Source organism: Lissotriton helveticus, chromosome 11, assembly GCF_964261635.1.
Source record: "Lissotriton helveticus chromosome 11, aLisHel1.1, whole genome shotgun sequence".
In the NCBI taxonomy this organism is placed as follows: Eukaryota; Metazoa; Chordata; class Amphibia; order Caudata; family Salamandridae; genus Lissotriton; species Lissotriton helveticus.
Window position 1 is genome coordinate 488,141,944 of NC_136072.1, and position 16,903 is coordinate 488,158,846.

Genomic DNA, 16,903 nt, shown 5'->3' on the forward strand with positions numbered 1-16,903 from the left:
CCCACCCCCCACCCCCCAAATTAAAACCTATCTAGAGACACCAGGTAGCTAGTGTAAGGCCTGAACTCGATATTCAGGGCAGAACCTTCTATATGCATTTCATTCCACTTTGAAAACTGATTCATTCAGACTGGGCTTTGATTAGGCTGAAGATTTTGTGGGTGTGCAGCATGAGGAATACTGTATAGGGGCCAGGCCTCTGTGATACCGTTGGAGCATATACAGGGTTAATATGTAGCTGCTAGGTTAAATGCATTGGTACTGAAAACTCATAAATGATGAATAAACGAAAGCATTTAGCAATCTATATTGATAACTTTAAAGGCATTTCACCCATTACAAGGCTTTTAAGATCTTTAAAGTATTGGTTTCGGTGACTAGTTTTCTTGCAAGTAACAAAAGGATAACAGATGCAATTTTGGTAAATGTTTTATATTCAATGTTAGTAAAAAAGACACAAACTTCTATAACAGGTTTTGGATGAACTATGGTTGTACAGTTCTGAACATCTAATTGCTACAAAGAAACCCATGCATTTAATTGCAGTTGTTTCAGACTGCCACTTCAGAGACCATGCACATTGTGGAAGATGGACAGCTTCTGTTCATTGCTTCTTCTTGAATGTCTGATGACACACCTGATCTTCACAGGTCAGCTCCTGAAATGACATAGACACTTGTAAGTACAAACGATATACAGCATGAGACTTTCTCAATTCGCATTTCAGAGCTGCCGCCTCATTCACCACATGTGGCGACTGACACAGAATGGCATAATTGGCACGGCCAATGCAAAAGGTGGATTTGTTGAAATTTGAAATCTTTCACGTTTCGTACAGGCCTTGCAATTCAGTTCTACAGTACTATACCAAATAAATAGATGCAGCTAAAGTATTCTTGCATTTTTGGGAGGTAACTACATCTTTCAGCCTGGTCATTCCCAGACCAATTTAGGGAATCCTAGACGTTCTGGTTCATGTTCCCATTATAGATGAAGTTCCAGGTTAAGGAACCCCTACTTCTTCACCCCAGCGGCGGCCTTCAGTACTCCCTAGCTGCTTTGTGGTCGAGACCACCAAGAGCCGTTAGAGCTGATTGCACCACCTCATTATGACCTATCACGTATTATACAAAAAAAAGATGCTTGAAATAATGCCAGCCGTTGGTAATTAATTGCTTCGTATCCAAGTATGTCGTTATATGGCTCACTATGCCACCTCAGTTTGAATCCAGCCATATGCAAATCAGCCTTGACCCTGCTCCAATGGGAACAGTCTATTCCGAACTGCCAGTTCAGGTGCTCCCTGAACCGGAACACAAGCAATCCAGGACTGTTTTCACCCTTATTAGGGCTTATCGGCCAGATATAGCTTGGGTCCAGTGGCACAGTGTGCAAGGGACCCACGTCTGGGCACACCCGTCCCACATAGGGCTTTACACTGAAGAATGAAAAAAGTAATGATGGAATGTTAAATGTACCTAAGGCACTGGTGATTATTTGGGGCCACATCCCAGTCAATCATTATTTTTGCATACAATGCCACCTCAGTTTGGGCCTAGCGATATCCAATACAGTTTTTACCCTTCCCCAATAAGAACAGTTGAGATTGAACTGCTAGGCCACATCCTCCCTGACCCAGAACACAAGCAAGAAAGGACCCTTAATAGAATCAAAGATGTGCAATCATTATACCATCCTACTATTCTCACCTATATAAATGTATTCAGGAAAAAATGGTCAGTAAATTCTGCAAGTATTTCCTCATTTTTACATAGGTGCTTAGGGCTATCAGGATGGCAGACGTAATGTCCTCTGCCACCCTGATGGATGGAGTACCATTCATCATACTATAGATCAACACCACAGACACCTAAACAAAAGACAGACCCCATCACAAACCATTATCCATTATTGTAACATGAATCAGACTCTGAAATAATTTCACACACCGCAACAACTACTGAGCAATGATTAGGCTTGCCAGCACCTGCCAAACCGAGGAACATTGTTCTTTTATACTTGTGCTTATTATACTTGTTTTTAAGAAACGATAACCTGTTCACATATAGTGCTGCTATATTCACTCTCTTACCTTCCTCGTGCCGGTTCTAAGCCCTGTTCCACCGCGGCTGGTGCAGTTTGTTGTGGAGGGCAGACGGAACCAGAAGCACTCCAGCTGACTTCAGGGTCAGAGGGGACAGTCTCTTGCCTGCGGGCCAACTCCCTGCTGCATTCCCATAAAAGCAAGATGCAGCAGCAGACGCGCCGCCGGCACGACAAAGGCAAGCCCATCTGCACCCGTCCGTGCCTGGACCCGACCCAGGGCCAGAACCCCTGGCTGGGACACCTCGAAAGCAGAGACAAGACTAACTTATACTAATATCTCTCTTCGGAGGCTCAACAAATCTAATCCAATATCCCCATGCCATCGGTTTGACCCTTTAGAAGAGCCTAAATCATGCCCTCATTGTAAGATCAAGTTTCTGTTCACAAAAACGAGGGCCTGCTCCAAAACTGTCTCTCGTGAACAAATATCGGTTCCCAAAACGTTCACAGGATTACTAATAAACACCCGCTCTCTGATAAAACATAATGTCGAATTTGCAGAACTAGTGTCTGCCCACAAAGTGGACATGGCTTTTGTCACAGAGACTTGGGCACATAGCACCTCAGATTCAGATCTGGCCTTAGCTGTACCCCAAGGTCTCTCCATTATAAAAAAATAACAGACCTTCCAAACGGGGGGGCGTACTGAGAATCATAGCGAACAACTCTCTGGGTGTCAATGGCTCCCCAGCAGGCAGCAGCCCAGACTTTGAGCTGCTTTCCTTCCGCATCACCCTAACCGATAATTACACCTTCAACGGAACATTACTACATAGACCACCATGCACGACAAACAAAGGCAAATTCAAAGAAATTGTAAGTCTAATATTAGAAGCCAGCACTAAGTGATTTTAACTATCATCTTGAAAACCTAGAAGACCATAATACACTATCACTAATAGAGGCAATGGCCAACGCAGCACTAGAACAGAAAGTTATGCACCGCACACATGGCGCTGGCCACACCTTGGATGGGGTATTTACATCTAACCCTCACCTTAAAATAACAGAAGTGCTGCCAGTGCCATGGTCAAATCACAGAGCCATCCTATTCACGGTAACCACCTCACACCACATTCCCAACCCACACATCCCCCATAAGACTTTCAATAGACGCAATCTAAAGAACATTATTCCCCATCAGTTGCAACATACCCTAGCATCCTCCTATCCCAACTAGAATTTAGAGTGAAACCTAGCAGTAAACAGTTTTCACAACTGGGTTAAGTCTGCAATAGACCTGCTGGCACCGGAAAAGAGTGTCACCGATAAGCGCACAAAGAAATCAGAACCCTGGTTCTGCGATACCTTACCCACACAGAAGCAGATCTGTAGAAAAGCCGAGCGGCGCTGGAGAGGCAACTATGCAGTTGCTGAAAGAGAATTATATACCCAATCACTGAATACTTATAAAAAAATTATAATAGACAGGAAAAGTAAATACTACTCAGAAAAAATATAACAAGCAGGCAATTCCAGTAAAGAACTATTCTCAACACTAAAGGAACTTGTCAAACTCCAAGAACCACTAAAAAAATACACCAGCGTAGTCTTCTGCAATCAACTTGCAGGATATTTTAAGGACAAGGTGCTCACCATATTCAAGTCTCTTTCAAACGGGGATGATGACATGATAACCACCTCCACCTCAAAAACTCCACCCCCCAATAGCATCCTAGACTCCTTCGATCCACCGAGCACTGAATTAACCACTCAAACTATCAAATCCATTAAATCTGGAGCACCATCGGACCCATGTCTACCCATGATATTTCACATGGCACCAGATCTCTTCAGTGAACAACTTAGCCCACTCTATAAAGAAGTAATAACCTCTGGTATCTTCCCTGATGCATGGAAAACAGTGTCGATCCTGCCTTACTAAAAAAAGCCAACTCGGATCCCAATGATCCCAGTAACTATAGGCCCATAGCGAGAATTCCTTTTCCTGCCAAAGTATTGGAAAACATGCTCAACTCTCAACTAACAGCCTTCATCTCCTCGGCAGACATACTGGACTCCTCCCAGTATGGTTTCCGACAAGGGCATGGCACAGAAACCGCCCTGGTCATGGCAGCAGAGGAAGTCCGAGCAATTCGGGACACTGGAGCCAGAGCCGCCCTAATTCTATTGGATTTGTCGGTGGCTTTTGACACCGTGAACCAGGATATGGAACTCTGCCTTAAAATTGGTCAAATCCTATTTGAACAACAGATACCAATATGTCCAGGTCGGCACCTCCCTCTCAGAGGAGTTCACGCTCCCATATGGAGTGCCGCAGGGCTCCGCGTTGAGCCCTACGCTGTTTAATCTTTACGTAACTCCTCTGGCCCACATCATCAGGAAATACGGATTTAGATTAATAACTTATGCCAATAATACCCAAATTGTGGTATCTATCTTAAGCAACCCAGAAGATACAGCAGATAACTTTAGACGATATATGGACCACATAAACCTATGGATGGGGTCGAACTGTCTGAAGCTAAACACCTCTAAAACAGAGGTTCTGTTATTTGGATCAGAAACTTCTTTTTGGGCTCAGAACTGGTGGCCCCACAAAATGGGTGCACTCCCCATCCCAGTTCAAAAAGTAAGGAACCTGGGTGTCATCTTTGACGACAAATTGTCCTTTCAATATCAGGTCAACAAAGTTGTATCAACAACATTCCTGACGTTAAAATCCACACAAAAATATGCACTTTTCTCCCCCCGAAGCAGTGAAGACACTAGTCACAGTTCTAGCACTGGCTAGACTGGACTACGGAAATGCCCTGTACTTGGGAATTCAGAAACAGCATTTGGCCAAGCTCCAGCAGACTCAAAACGCAGCTGCCAGAGTAATACTGAACATCCCTAAATGTCAGTCCATCTCAGGCCTAAAAGAACTTAATTGGCTCCCTATGAAAAAGAAAATAGATTTTAAGGCTCTCTGCCTAGCACATAAGGCACTACATGGTCAGGGACCAGCCTTCCTGAAACAACATCTTACCTGGTACCACCCGTCAAGACACCTTCGCTCAACACAGAGCAAACTCCTCCAGATCCCAAAATACAGGAAAGGCAACTTTGTCTTTGTCTTTGGCACAGCAAAACTATGGAACTCACTTCCAATAAACATCAAGAGCTGTCCAACGTTACTCAGCGTTACTCAGTTTCTCAGTTTCAGAAAGCTGTTAAAGACATGGCTTTTCTCAAACTAACTTACTCAATCTAAAGATCCAATCCAGGAACTTAGGATTCTTTCTGCCGCTAAGAGGGCCTAGACGCCCTTGGGCATTCGTGCGCTATATAACTCCTCCTCACATCACACACATCACAAACTCCTAACTGTTTGGAAAGTCAACCAGACTAAAAAAAGTAGCTAGGAGGTCAGACCAATGGAAGACTCTGCACTATACAATGTATATACCATAACAATAACTTATGTCCTCCATCTGCTGTTCTGGGAATTTCACTTAACACACACACCATACAACATTTGATAATTCTTATTAGAGAGGGTGTAGCATAAACTCCAGAGGAATCGCATGATAGAATCCTTTGTTTTACGCCACTAGCATGAGGTTTAGTGCCACCGCATTAGCTTTTTGCATTAATTATTAAAACTCTGTTGAGGCAGTATACATGGTGCTGTGCTGGCTAAAGCCCTCTACAGCCAGACCTGAAAAGCAGTTATTGCATTTTTTTTAAACCTACACATAAGTGCTTGGTTTTCATCAGTTTTCCTCTTCCATGAAACAATTTCCTGAATTTATTTGCTGGCTTAACCTAGGATTTGAGATGTCCTTTGCGTTCTTCTCTACAGAGTGGCATGCAGGATCTAGCCTTGACATGGCCCATAAGATAAGGCAAATGCATCCGAATTTTCACATAACTTTGGTTACTTTCTGCTTAAGTACAACTTACCAAGTGCAAAATATCTCCTTCCATCCACTGCTTCCAGCCTCGGTTATTTTTCTCACCTTTCTGGATGCAGACTAGTTTATCATTTTCCCAGGTCACAAGTGACTATAATAATGAAAAAGAAACTGAATTAAAAACAGAACCTCCCACTCAACAGGATTAAACACTTTTTCTGCATCCAGCATTACCACAGCAGCCTTAGTGTTTTGATTTAGATAAAAATCTATGGATTGAACCAGAATATTTGTGTTTGTAGTCATATCGCTAGCCGGCAGAAAGCTGTTCTGATCTCCTATGTAAAATGGATTGAGCCACAGATGGTAACCTATTTGCAATAATCCTGGTAACTAACTCATAATCCTTATGTAAAAGGTTTATGGGGCGCTGTGAGTTAATGTCACACACTGGTTTATTCTTTGTTAAGAAAACCTACCACAAGGGATTCAGTAAAGGTGCCGGGTATAGTGCAGCCAGAAAGAATCTGGTTGGAGAGACGCAGTAGCAAAGGACATACCTGGGGCAAAAAAGTCTTGTAAACCTCTAAAGAAATCCCGTCCTTACCACTAGCCTCAGGCAGAGCGCTGATTTAATCACCTTTTGCACCTCTCTTATAATTATTGCAGCTGACATAATCTTTACCTGATCAGTTGATTGTTTTGGAATATCAATTGCATCTAATAAATGTAACATGACCTCTGGAGAGAAGCTAATATAATCTAGTTTAATCATCCAAAAACACATCTGCAATTCATTGAGTTTGTGAGAAAATCATGCCAGTCATCGGGTTCCGAATCATCTTAATAACATTGGCTTATGATGAACCAGGCTAAAAATGTGCCTAAATGCTCATTTTCCTCATATCTCTTCTGGAGGCATGAGTTAGGATGAACTATTTCCCTAGAAATAAAAATTCTGAAATGCTTCCCTAGCCTGAGCTAGCTCAATCTGTGTGTGCTGTAGCACCACGGTCAAGCGCTTTGGCTGCATCATTCAAGGCAGTCTGAAGTGTAGAAGGTTTGGCCTTCTTCAACGGTTTCTGCATTGTCTGAAAGGAGATAACCTGACCTCTAAAAAAAAGCCATCAGAGATTCCCAAACCATAAAGTCGGAAGCGGTGCTCAGATTGAAACTCAAAAATTCCTCAATTGTTTGGCGTATCTGTGCAACCCATAATTCATTTGCGAGCAGCGCTTTGTTAAAGACCCATCTGTAAATCTGAGGTGTTGTAACTAAAAGATCAATCTCTAATGAAATAATAATAGAAGGATCTGAGAATGCATTACTTGATATTGCAGAATTCACCCAGCGAGGTAAATGAGATGTCAGAAAGGAATCTATACGCAATGCTGAGCTGTATCTTTTAGAATGACAGGAATACTGCTGCTCTTGAGGGTGTTCCGCCCACCAAGGATCAACTAGAACATAGTCCTGCATTAAAGTATGCAAGACCCTTATTGATTTGGGTTTATTTTGATATGTATTTGAATGGAATGAGTCAAAAGCGGTGTTCTGGAGAGGGTTAAAATCACCCCCCCATTATTAATTGAGTGGTAGCCTGTTTTAAAACTTTGTGAATGCCTTGCAATGTCCAAGGGGAATCTTATATAGGCCTGTAAAAGCTTAGCAAATCGAATAACACCCGCACTGTGCCCATTCCCATAATCGTACCATACTTGTGTACCTGCATTACTACGCAGAGTCAACAGTCATTGTATTTTGTGGTGGTTGTTGGCCGCAGTTTTATTACTCATTACATGCATCATATTTGTACAACTCCCCTGGATGCCTTCTTGGGGCCAGGGTCATAAATCATTATCGTACATGATCACAAAATTGGTTATCACTCAGTGTCATTTGGACATCATAAATCATGGGTCATAAATCATCGGGTATCATAAATCATCCTGCTGCAATCAGCCATTATCCTGTCGTCAAAAATCACTCTGCATGAGCATCAGAAATATGTGGTCATAAATCATGGTCATAAATCACCTGGATGTCATAAATCATTCTGTCACAAATCTGTCATCATTTTGTTGTCATAAATCATTCTACATTGGCATTATAAATCATTAGCCCTAAATCATTGGCTGGCCATAAATCACTGGTTTGTCTTTTGCTTATTTGCATCTCCTATGGTCGTAAATCACCCTGACAGCCCGTAGATTGTTCTTTGTTGTTTTCCAATCCCCTTGCGTGTGGGGGGTAGCTTTTCCCCGGAGTTAGGCCCCAACTCGCTACCTTGTGAGTCTCTTTTGTGCCCTGCCATCTTGCGGGGGCTGGGCCACGAGTGTCTTCTCTGTTTGCTTCCCCGATTTTCGTCAGGCGTAATCACCCAGCCATGAGGCATCCCAGAGTGAGTAGCCCTCCTTCTACACACCACCCTGTCGGTGTGTTTCCATAACCAAACCAATACGCCTTTTGTTTCCGCCCCTCTATGGTTGGATTTGCGCTCCCTTTGCGCTATCTTCATGTGGGGGTAGCTTCTTCCCGGAGTTAGGCCCCAACTCGCTACCTTGTTAGATTTTTGTGCCCTGCCGTCCGGCGGGGGCTGGGCTGCGAGTCCCGACTCCGTTTGCTGCCCCCTTTCGCTAGACCACTTCACTTAGCCATGAGGCATCCCAAAGTGAGTGGCCTTATTCCTACACACCGCCCGGTGTGTCTCCATTGCCAAGCATTGTACCATTAGTTCCTTTTGTCCCTGTCAGCACTGCGACACTGCTGTTGTAGGTGTGGGTGGGACTCGAAAATCGCTGGCACCGCTCCCCCAGCTCCCAGATGTAAAGGTGAGCTGCCCAGGGGGAGCGTTGCCTTATATCCCCTCCCCCTTCCTGTCTTCCCTTTGTTCTTGGAAGGGGGGGATGAGGGCCTCTGGCGCGTTTCGCCGGGCGGCGCATATCTAGAGCAAACCGGACCAGTAGTTCCTTGTGGGCTCTGGCAGCCGTTATGGCGCCGTCCCTCTAGGCCCCCTTCGGGGGCGGCCTTTGCTGTAGTTGATGCTGTATTTTGGCCTTTACCAATAGTCGTCGGTCACCAGGATCTTTGACTTCCCCAAGTATTTCCCAGTATTTCCCAGTGAAGTGCTTTTGAAATTAAAAATGCCACCCACGAATCGAAGCTAGTGAGGAAGCAAAGAAGGTGTGTTGGATATAACTGGATAACCTGAGTGACCGGGTCTGGTCTTTCAAATGCGTTTCTTGTCAAAATATTGCTTTTACGTCTAGAGACCTAAATCAAGCTAAGATACTCAGGCACTTTTTTCTATTGTTGATACCATTAACATTGCAAGATAGATTTTTCATCCTTCTAGGTGTCATTCCTATGGAGAAAAAAAAGCAAAACAAGCAACTCCTGTAGAATACCTACCCTGCTGCATTGTTATTCTGATTTGGAAACCCACACACAGTAACTACACACACAGGCAACCCCCCTTCCACCTTGTCTCATCATTCTGAAGCCCCTCCCCCCCCAGAGGCAGTCTCCCTAGAGACCCTTGCCCGCCTAAGGCCCTCCCCTGGGAGTTGCCTAGTGACCCACCCAGCCACCCTTTGCAGTGTGCCTAGGATTGACACACATAACCTAACCTACGCAGGAGTTAACCACCCTCCCTGAACACATTCTCTCGGGAAGGCTGAAGCAGAATTTAAAACAGTTAATGCAAATACAACAGTACTATGCTCAAATAAAATAAACAAGCATGCTTACATAGAATCCGGTTGCCCTTTTACCTACTAAAGAATTACATTATTTGACTCCTTCATCTGTACGCAACTGGTGTCAAAGAACTTGGGCTTATTTCACTGAGCTGAGTATCTGAAACTGGCCTTTAAATAGCACCTAAAGTGTAGATTCTTGTGTTATAACTTCTTGAATTCCCTGCTTTTTAAATAATTCAATCATGGCTTTAGACTCTCAGTGGCATTGACCGTCCTGGGCTGACATGGTGAGAAAAAAGGCTGGTAAAGTCGGTAAGTAGGAGCCTGTACTAGTGTCCTTCCGAACCACAAGTGACGACCCTCTGACCTACTTATGGGTAAATTTAGTCCACATAACCACCCTCCGTCCTACTTACCAATTTTACCATGCCTATAGTTCAATACTGGCGGTCTTTCACACTGTTTGCGCTTACTGCTGAAGGCCCCTCCATACGACCCTGCGTTTGGACGGACCCCTTGAACTACATTCTGATTTGTGGACTTTAATGTACCTGTTAAGGCAACAACAAAAGTTGTTTCAATTAAAAGCCAATATTTTCACAGTGGTGATTGTCAATGTGTAATATATATTGGAGATATGTATTGCACAACCATGTAATATGATCCAATATTGCCTTTGAGTGGTTCTGATGCTATCATAAAACACAAAGCCAAAGGCCTAGTGGTTTGTAAATGTTACCAGAGCTCCAAGTTGGAAATAATGGGCCATAGTAAACATGCTTCCTGTTGTGAATTTTTATATTAAATGTTTATTTTGAGATACTTTTCCTGAAAAGATGTCTTCTTCCAAGAGTGTCCAACAATGGACTCTGATTGGGATCACATTCTTTGGGTTTATGTTTCATGATTAAACTGTTGATAAAACAACAATTGTGATGGGCAGTGGATTAATGCAATTCTGTGCCTGCAGCATTTACCACATTATTGTGCATCTACCTTATGCGCCATAACCTGGTCAAATATATTTATTTTTTCTTTTTACAGAGTGCATATTGGGGCGCAGTGGGTTCTCTTTCTTCGACTAACCTTGAGATCCAGTTTATGTGGAAAGTGACGTTTTCACAGTAGGCAGCACTGGGGCAAGCTCCAAGCAGAAGAACCCAAACCTTGGGCTCAATGAAGTGTGAGATCACTGCACCTGGCTATCTTGAGCCATCCTGTGGCAGTATTTGAGAACAGACAAAAGACAGGCTTCGCCCAGAAACGTCCTCACCTTGAAACTGCAGTTGCACCCCTGACAACTGCCATCTACCAAAGAACAGTGCTCAAAAAGAGTAATCTGCTTCTCTTTGTTAAACAAAAGCCTTCTAGACCAATTAAATATTGCCCGGTCTCCATCTTGACTTTAGTGTCTGGGTCTTCTCCTTCAATCTCCAGTAATGCAGGAGATATACTTACACCGCCCGATGAGCTGTCCTCGCTCCTATTCTGTGCCAACTTAAACCAGGGGCATTCAAATAGATCACCCTTTTAAATTAATATTGTGAGGCAGACTTTAATGGTACACATCGGGAAACAGCCATTGCAACAAATTTACTTTAACGCATGCCAACACAACGTAACTACCATTACATCGCAATGCCATTACAACGCATGACATTACAATGCATATGCCTTTACCACACACGCCTTTACAGCGAATTTCGTTGTAAAGGCATGAATGGTAAAGTCATATGTGTTTTACATATAAGTTTCAGGTAAGTTTAGGGTTTAGGGTGGGTTTGGGTTTTGGGGTGTAGGGGTATAGGTTTTGGGGTGCCAAGGTTAATTTTAGGGTTCAGGGTGGGTTTTTGTTTTGAGGTGCCAAGGGTCATTTTAAGTTTTAGGGTGGCTATGAGTTTTTGGGTAGTAAGGGTCATTTTAGGGTTCAGGGTTGGTTTGGGTTTTGAGGTGCTCAGAGTAATTTTAGGGTTCAGTGTGGATTTGGTTATTGGGGGTGCTAAGGGTAATTTAAAGTTTTTGGGTTGGTATGGGTTTTGGGTAGCAAGGGTATTTTTAGGGTTCATGGTGGGTTTGGGTTTTTGTGTGCTAAGAGTAATTTTAGGGTTCAGGTTGGGTATTGGTTTTGGGGTGCCCAGGGTAATTTTATGGCTCAGGGTTGGCTTGGGTTTTGGGGTGCCCAGCGAAATGTTAGTGTTCAGAGTGGATATGGGTTTTGGGGTGCTAAGGATAATTTTAGGGTTAAGGGTGGGTTTTGGGGTGCCCAGGGTAGTTTTAGGGTTCAGGGTGAGTTCGGGTTTTGGGGTGCTAAGGGTAATTTTAGGGTTCATGCTGGGTTTGGGGTGCCCAGGGTAATTTTAGGGTTCAGGGTGGGTTTGGGTTTTGGGGTATAGGGATAATTTTAGGGAAACCAAAGAGGAGAAGAGGTAGAGCTTGGTACATCTGTCTGAACCACCTTCTACATGTCAGTCGTCATCTGACAGACATGTAAGTGATCACAAAATAAGGTCAGACCTTAAAGGAGTGTGCCACTTCCTGTAACAAATAGGTCTGAAAAACAGGGGTTGACTGTGCACTCCAAGAAGAACCCCTCCTCACGCTCTGTCTCCACTACATTATCCTGTTTCAACGTTCTTTCAGCACAATTACCTAATTTTAAGAATGTGGAGCTTGAGTTTGAGTGAGACATCCTACTGGCATTTGGTGTCATGACTCAGCGGAGGCTAGTGTCAGTACCATCTGTTTTACCATGTCATCAGGGTTATGCACAGTTCTATACTTCCTCTCCTCCCAGTGCAGGGTCTTTTCAACAGATGAGATCTGCACCTCAAAAATGCCTCTTTCAGCTTCCAGAATGGTATTTAGAAGTTTTTGCTCCTTTTAATGAATCATCACTCTTCTCCGGAAGTAACACCATGCTTCCTTGCTTGTGGTCTTTAATTCCAACATCCCCGCGCCCAAAGCCATTTTGCTGCGCCGAGGTGGGTTATTTTAAAAACACAGGTATGCGTCATATTTACAACAATGACGCATCCCTGTGCTTTCCCCTGCACTGGCGCACAATTGGCTGCCATGTGCCAACGCAGGCAAGGCCCTTGCATGGTGCAAGGGTGCCTGCGTTGTGGGGATGATTGTTTTTGAGCAGGAAGGGACACCTTTCTGCACAAAAAACAATCATTGATGGCATTTTCCTCTTTCCATGTGTGCTGCAGAATGCAGGACACATAGAAAGCAGAAAAAACAAGGAGAAATTAAAGCATTTATCCTTGTTGCGCCTCCTTACGCCATCCCCTAGGGAGGTAAAAGATTCTGACACATTCCTAGGTTTATGAAATGTTGTAAATCTGGGAATGCAGCAGGATCCATGGGTGTTGCATTGGAACACCCACAGCAACACCCATGGCACGCCCGTTTCACGCAAAGTATTATTTGAAAAGGGGCCGTATTTACAAGACCATGAAAAACCACGGAGGGTGGGTTTTGGGAGGCCTTGTAACTATGGGCTGGTACACTGCATAACGGTGCGTCAAAAGAAGTGATTCACCTGCAGCACAAGGGGTTGTAAATAAGCCCCATTGTATTTAAATCCCCCAAAAATACAAAAGCAATCTAAATTTTAATTTTAATGGGAATGTTGGAGCTTTTAAAAATGTTGTCTCATTTCTGAAAGACAAACAAATTGCTAGATTTTAGCATATCAATGTGTCTGTTGTCTCCTCCTAATGCGTTCTCTTCTTGTGAACACATACCAATGTTTCAACTGACCTGAGGCCACCAGTCTTCCAAATCGGCTTTTGTTTACTTTGCTTTTGCTGCTCCTACAAATCAAATATAAAGTGGGTGTTGCAGACTTCGGGAGGGGGAGTGGCGTGGGGTGGAGGGGCAGTGGAACCGAGGTTAAGAACCACTTTTGTAGGACAATCGCTTGGAAATTTAAAAATGCCCCTCGAGCCTCCCACACAGAACTACGGACATGGTCACCCATCCAAGATGCCACTGTTGAAACTATAGACACGCTGATTATCTGCACAATGTGCAAGCTTTACGAGCATTTCTCAGGCAGTCAAGGTGAATCATAAGATAAGGTTGTTACGAGGCCCTAAATAGATATTGTAAGTGCCAAAACGGCAGTCATAGGTTAGAGTGAGAAAAGTGCTGTATATAGAGTGCGTGACTTGACTTGTATCATAAAAGTTGCTGCAGCAAGGTGGTGTTGCAAGCATGCTCAAGGTACAAGAAGAGATCTGTACTAATAAGGAGAAACGATTTCACTTCACAATCAGTCATTCTTGCCTGAGAAGATTGGATTGTGATAAAGGAGCTGGTGCATGGAGGGGAAGGGCAATTAAGATTATCAGACGAGTGGTGCAACACCAGCCAAATGAGGGGCAAACAGAGCCTGTTATTATCTGAGAATTGTGTAATTCCCTGCATGAATGACCACAGACGATAAGAGCTCATGGGAGCAAAAGAAATCGAAGAAAGAATCCTGCAGAGGCCAAGAAGCAGCAGACCTTAGAATGGAATCGGAGATGCCAGTGCTGTGTTGCAACTCAAATATATATAGGAGCTTTTTTATGAGCCCTTTCGTCACCTTTGCGCCGCCGGTGCGTCTCTTTTTGTGACGCACCAGCAGGGTAAAAAATGCGCCATGTTGCGTCATATTTACAAAGTGATGCATCTGGCCCATTTTGAGAAAGGTTTCTAGGCAAAACGAGTAGAGTACAGACCTTGAATTGAATCCATCCCAGCCCTGAACCCAGGGTTCCTCTGTCCCTCGTGTTGTAAATAACTTCCTTGACCTCTCCCCTGGCATAAAAGAGTACTATCAGCCTGAGGACAGTAAAAAGTCATAGTCTGCCCTTGTTGCTTTTTCGCAAAGTAATAGGACTAACGGTGGATGGAAAAACTCACATCCACATGTACCATTGAAATATTCTTAATATTTCTTTGTTTTTTGTTATTGGAATACACTTGTCTTCAATGTATATATTATCACATGTTTAAGTTGTTCTTCACTGTATATATTTACAGAATACACTACCTTGTTTTGATTGTACACATTACGAAATGTTTCAAATGCCCATCATTGGGTTGTGTTTGTGTATTTTGAAAAATTGAAAAAGAAAGAATGATAAATGTAAATATCCCAACGTTAATTAAAAAACCGTTTGGGTATCTAAAGGTTTGTTGAATCCATGGTGTCAGAGGCACGCTGTTGTTGCATAATTGTACTTTGATTCCAGCCTCTTGACATTCCTCAACGGAATCAATCCCCCCGTTTATATTGCATCTAGGTAGATGTGTCACTTTGAAAACCCCTGCGCCACATTATACCTGCGCCAGGTATAATGTATGCAGGGTGGGCGTTCTGACGCCAGTAAGCCTCGTAGAAGTGGTGCAGTGAAATCTATGAGATTTCACTGCGTCACTTCTAGAATGCAAATATTTTATGCCTGACTCACAGCAGGCATAAGACTGAAGCAGGCACATTTGTCATGGGACTTGCCCATGTGAAATGACCCACTGAAGTAGTTGTGTCACTTTCGTGACACACTACAGCAATGCGTCATTGTTGTGCCTACAGATACTGACGTATCTGTAACTCCTTGCGACATGATGCATCATACTGTAAATATGATGCATCCAGCATGTCGCAAGGAGGGCGCAATGAAAAGTGACGCATCGCTGTTTTCACGCAGCAATGCATCACTTTTCACAAATGAGGCCCATACTGTCAGAAAACCCAGATCTTGTATCAGTCTTTTGCTAATAACACTGGGACATCATGCAATCAAAGTGCACCTCTACATGGATTCATGGATTTCATGGTCCTGCTAACATGGCTGCAACCTTGACTCATCCAAAATGGCACACCATTCCTTAGTAAGCTGAATATGGATCGCAAATGTAGTGGACCTATTCCTGTCTGGGTTTCTAAATCCTACTGTGGATCTTAAAACCCGGCGCACCAAATAAATTTTTGGAGATCGTGGCTTTGGGACATCCCCATTTACCCCTGATTCTTTAAGTGGCCTTTTGTATGTATTTTTAGGGTGCAGAGACCATGCCCCATGACCTGAAATGGCGGCTGCAAGAGATCATGGCATAAAAGTACAATCCTAGCCTTGGAAATGCCTTTGCATGCTTTGGTTTATAACCATACAGTAAGTTTTGAGAAATTTGCGTTTAAAAACTATTTTGAGATGGGATTGAAAGAGTTAAAAAGTTAAGAACTATTTGGACTGTAGGTCTGCTGAGGCATGTAAGTCTGCCTATGACCACATAAAAATAAAATAAAATAACACCTAAAAGCACAAGATCAATACAAAAAACCTATAAAAACAGCATATCCATTCTTGTCTCATTGATAGTGTTATGGGATATGTAATAAGATCTGCAATATTGTTTACATCATTTGTAATTTCATGTGTCACATCACATCAAGAGTAAGCTCATGAGTGTTGCATTTCGCATGTGAGCTATGGCTTTCATGGCTGTTGTGTAAGTTATGAATTGCAGAGCTAAACATAAGTTGAAAATGTCAGTGGTTTTCCGTTTTTAATTTCCACCCATAAGTCAATAATAAAACCATCATTTTGATATATATGCTAACTGTCAACATAAGCTAGTCAAACATCAGAAATACAATGTTCCAGAAATCATAAATAATACAAAGTATCAAACATTGGTATCTTACAATGACACTTTGCCCCATCATGAAAACAAAACACAAATAAAATTAACAAAAACATTATGGAGATAAATAGACCAAATGTACCAAGAATGTAAAAAAAAAAAAATGTGTAAAAAGTAAGGGCCTTATTTATGAGGCCCTTATGCCAGCGTTGCGTCACTGTTTGTGACACTGCAGCAGTGCAAAAATGGGCCACAATGCGCCATATTTACAAAATGATGCATCAGGCAGATGCGTCACTTTGTGAACCCCTGTGCTACATTATACCTGCAACATGTATAATGCATGCGGGGTGGGCGTTCCGGCGCAGAAAAGGCTCATAGAAGTGTAGCAGTGAAATCGATGAGATTTTACTGCGCCACTTCTAAAGCCTCACTGCGTCAAATCCTTACGCCTGCTTGAAGCAGGCATAAGGGGTGATGCAGATCTTTTCACATGAGGCTTGCCCATGTGAAATGGCACCTTGCAGAAGTTACATTTGTTTGAAGACACATTTCAGCAATGTGCCATTTTTGCACCGACAGATACGTCAGGATTCC

At 43.1% G+C, this 16,903-nt stretch overlaps 1 protein-coding gene across 1 annotated transcript in view; it reads right to left on the minus strand.

The window, feature by feature from the left end:
- Positions 1-413: 413 nt before the first annotated feature.
- RBP2 (retinol binding protein 2) overlaps positions 414-16,903 on the minus strand; it is a 48,166-nt gene continuing 31,676 nt past the window's right edge. Inside the window, exons 3-4 of the mRNA XM_078666100.1 lie at positions 6,016-6,117; positions 414-658 (exon numbers count right to left, since the gene is read on the minus strand). Of these exons, the coding sequence (XP_078522226.1) occupies positions 605-658; positions 6,016-6,117 (156 nt within the window). The 3' untranslated portion in view covers positions 414-604. The remainder of the gene's footprint in view (positions 659-6,015; positions 6,118-16,903) is intronic.